This window comes from Cebus imitator, unplaced genomic scaffold (assembly GCF_001604975.1).
Source record: "Cebus imitator isolate Cc_AM_T3 unplaced genomic scaffold, Cebus_imitator-1.0 Scaffold214, whole genome shotgun sequence".
Lineage (NCBI taxonomy): Eukaryota > Metazoa > Chordata > Mammalia > Primates > Cebidae > Cebus > Cebus imitator.
This window is the reverse complement of record NW_016107529.1, coordinates 3,156,708-3,158,649: the sequence shown is the minus strand read 5'-3', so window position 1 is coordinate 3,158,649 and position 1,942 is coordinate 3,156,708. Positions and strand designations below refer to the sequence as shown.

At 44.9% G+C, this 1,942-nt stretch overlaps 1 protein-coding gene across 6 annotated transcripts in view; it reads left to right on the top strand.

The window, feature by feature from the left end:
* The window catches only part of ORC1 (origin recognition complex subunit 1), a 36,841-nt gene extending 35,190 nt beyond the window's left edge, over nt 1-1,651 (top strand). For all 6 annotated transcript variants that reach the window (XM_037745813.1, XM_037745814.1, XM_037745812.1 and 3 more), the window contains one exon: nt 1,088-1,651. In XM_037745813.1, the coding sequence (XP_037601741.1) occupies nt 1,088-1,282 (195 nt within the window). In that variant the 3' untranslated portion in view covers nt 1,283-1,651. The remainder of the gene's footprint in view (nt 1-1,087) is intronic.
* The last annotated feature ends 291 nt before the right edge of the window (nt 1,652-1,942 follow it).

Below are 1,942 nucleotides of genomic sequence, written 5' to 3'. Positions count from 1 at the left end.
TACAGGCACGCACCACCATGCCCAGCTAATTTTTTGTATTTTTAGTAGAGACGGGGTTTCACCGTGTTGACCAGGATGGTCTCGATCTCTTGACCTCGTGATCCACCCGCCTCCGCCTCCCAAAGTGCTGGGATTACAGGCTTGAGCCACCGCGCCCGGCTAGACATCTTTCTTTAACTAAAATAAGTCAGGAAAACATTTTCCTTTCAGTTACTTATTTATGGGGCTGGTTGCAAATTCTTATTTAAAATTTTAGCTACTGGTCATGTTTTGGCGATTACTGTTCTCCTCCTAGAGTCTGAGATAGCTCTTCTGCAGAGAGTGACTTTCATTTTAGTTTGTAAACATTTCCTGAACATCTGCAGTGTGCCATTAACTGTGATAGATCCTTGAACTCCGAGCTGATTTGGTTAATTTAACATCCCTGTTCCTAACAAGCTCCTAGTCTTGGGGCTGGGGGCAGTCAGATGGACTCCAGATATTTAGAATGGAAAGTGACCAGAAATGCTTCAGACTTCCCTGAACCAGTGGGGAACATTAGGGTAGGAATTTCTGTTTCCAGCTATCTTCCTGCCTCCCTTTATTTCTTTATTCAGTTTTCTCTCTGGGCCTTTGTGCTTTTCCAAGGGCCATGCCTTGGCATTTGCTCACTGATAAGGAAAGGGGCCTTGTAGCAAAATTTGGCTTGAATTTTGACAATCTCAATTTTGGAACTCAGCCCTTGGAGACAGGACTATTTGTATAACCAGTGAGTTACTAGTCATCTTATATCCATTAACTCCCAGGGGATGTATACAGTAAATTTTGTAGATAAAATTGAAGTTCAAAGAGTGCAGTAACTTGCCCACGGTTACATATTTAGGCAAATGGTAGAACCAGGATTCAGGCCTACAGTTTTCTGATTCCAAGGCTAACATTCCATTCTGCCCCTGCATTTGTGTACCACTGGATCACCCATTGATGCCTTCTGGAGCATTTGATATCCTGGGTGCCATGTGTCTGATTTTCCCAAACCAAGAAAGAAATGAACAGAAAAAGCCCCAGGATTGTATTTCCTCTTAACCTTTGCCTTACTATTTGTGTCTAGATATACAGTCAACACGTGGCACTGTGCAGAATGGAGGGGCTGCCGTACCCCACCATGTCGGAGACCATGGCCGTGTGTTCTCGCCTGGGCTCCTGTCGTCTCCTGCTTGTGGAGCCCAGCAGGAATGACCTGCTCCTTCGGGTGCGGCTCAATGTCAGCCAGGACGACGTGCTGTACGCGCTGAAAGAAGAGTAAAGGGGCTTCATGAGGAGAAAGACTGCGGTCTGCTGGGTTTTGTTTTTTGAGACAGGGTCTTACTCTGTCGCCCAGGCTGAAGTGCAGCGGCACCATCCTGGCTCACTGCAGCCTTGACTTCCCAGGCTTAGATGATCCCCCCACCTCAGCCTCCCAGGTAACTGAAACTACAGGCACGTGCCACCACGTCCAGCTAACTTTTTTGTATTTTTTATAGAGACAGTGTTTCACCATGTTGCCCAGCTAGTCTGCTCTTTTCAAAGAATCTTATTTCATTTTTCTAAGCACATGGAATATTTGTAACAAAGTATATTGAATGGAAATGGCTCTCATGTATTTTGGAATTGTCCATTAAATAATTTGCTTTTTCCTGAGTGTTCGTGAAGTTACTACATTATAATCATTACAAGCATCTGATTATGAAACCAAACTGTCCTTCATACAATAGTTCCTCCATCTGACGTTTATTTCTGTTACTAGCCCTGCCATTTATTTAATGATAAGATATATAGGCCGGGCGCGGTGGCTCAAGCCTGTAATCCCAGCACTTTGGGAGGCCGAGGCGGGTGGATCATGAGGTCAAGAGATCGAGACCATCCTGGTTAACATGGTGAAACCCCATCTCTACTAAAAATACAAAACATTAGCTGGGCATGGTGG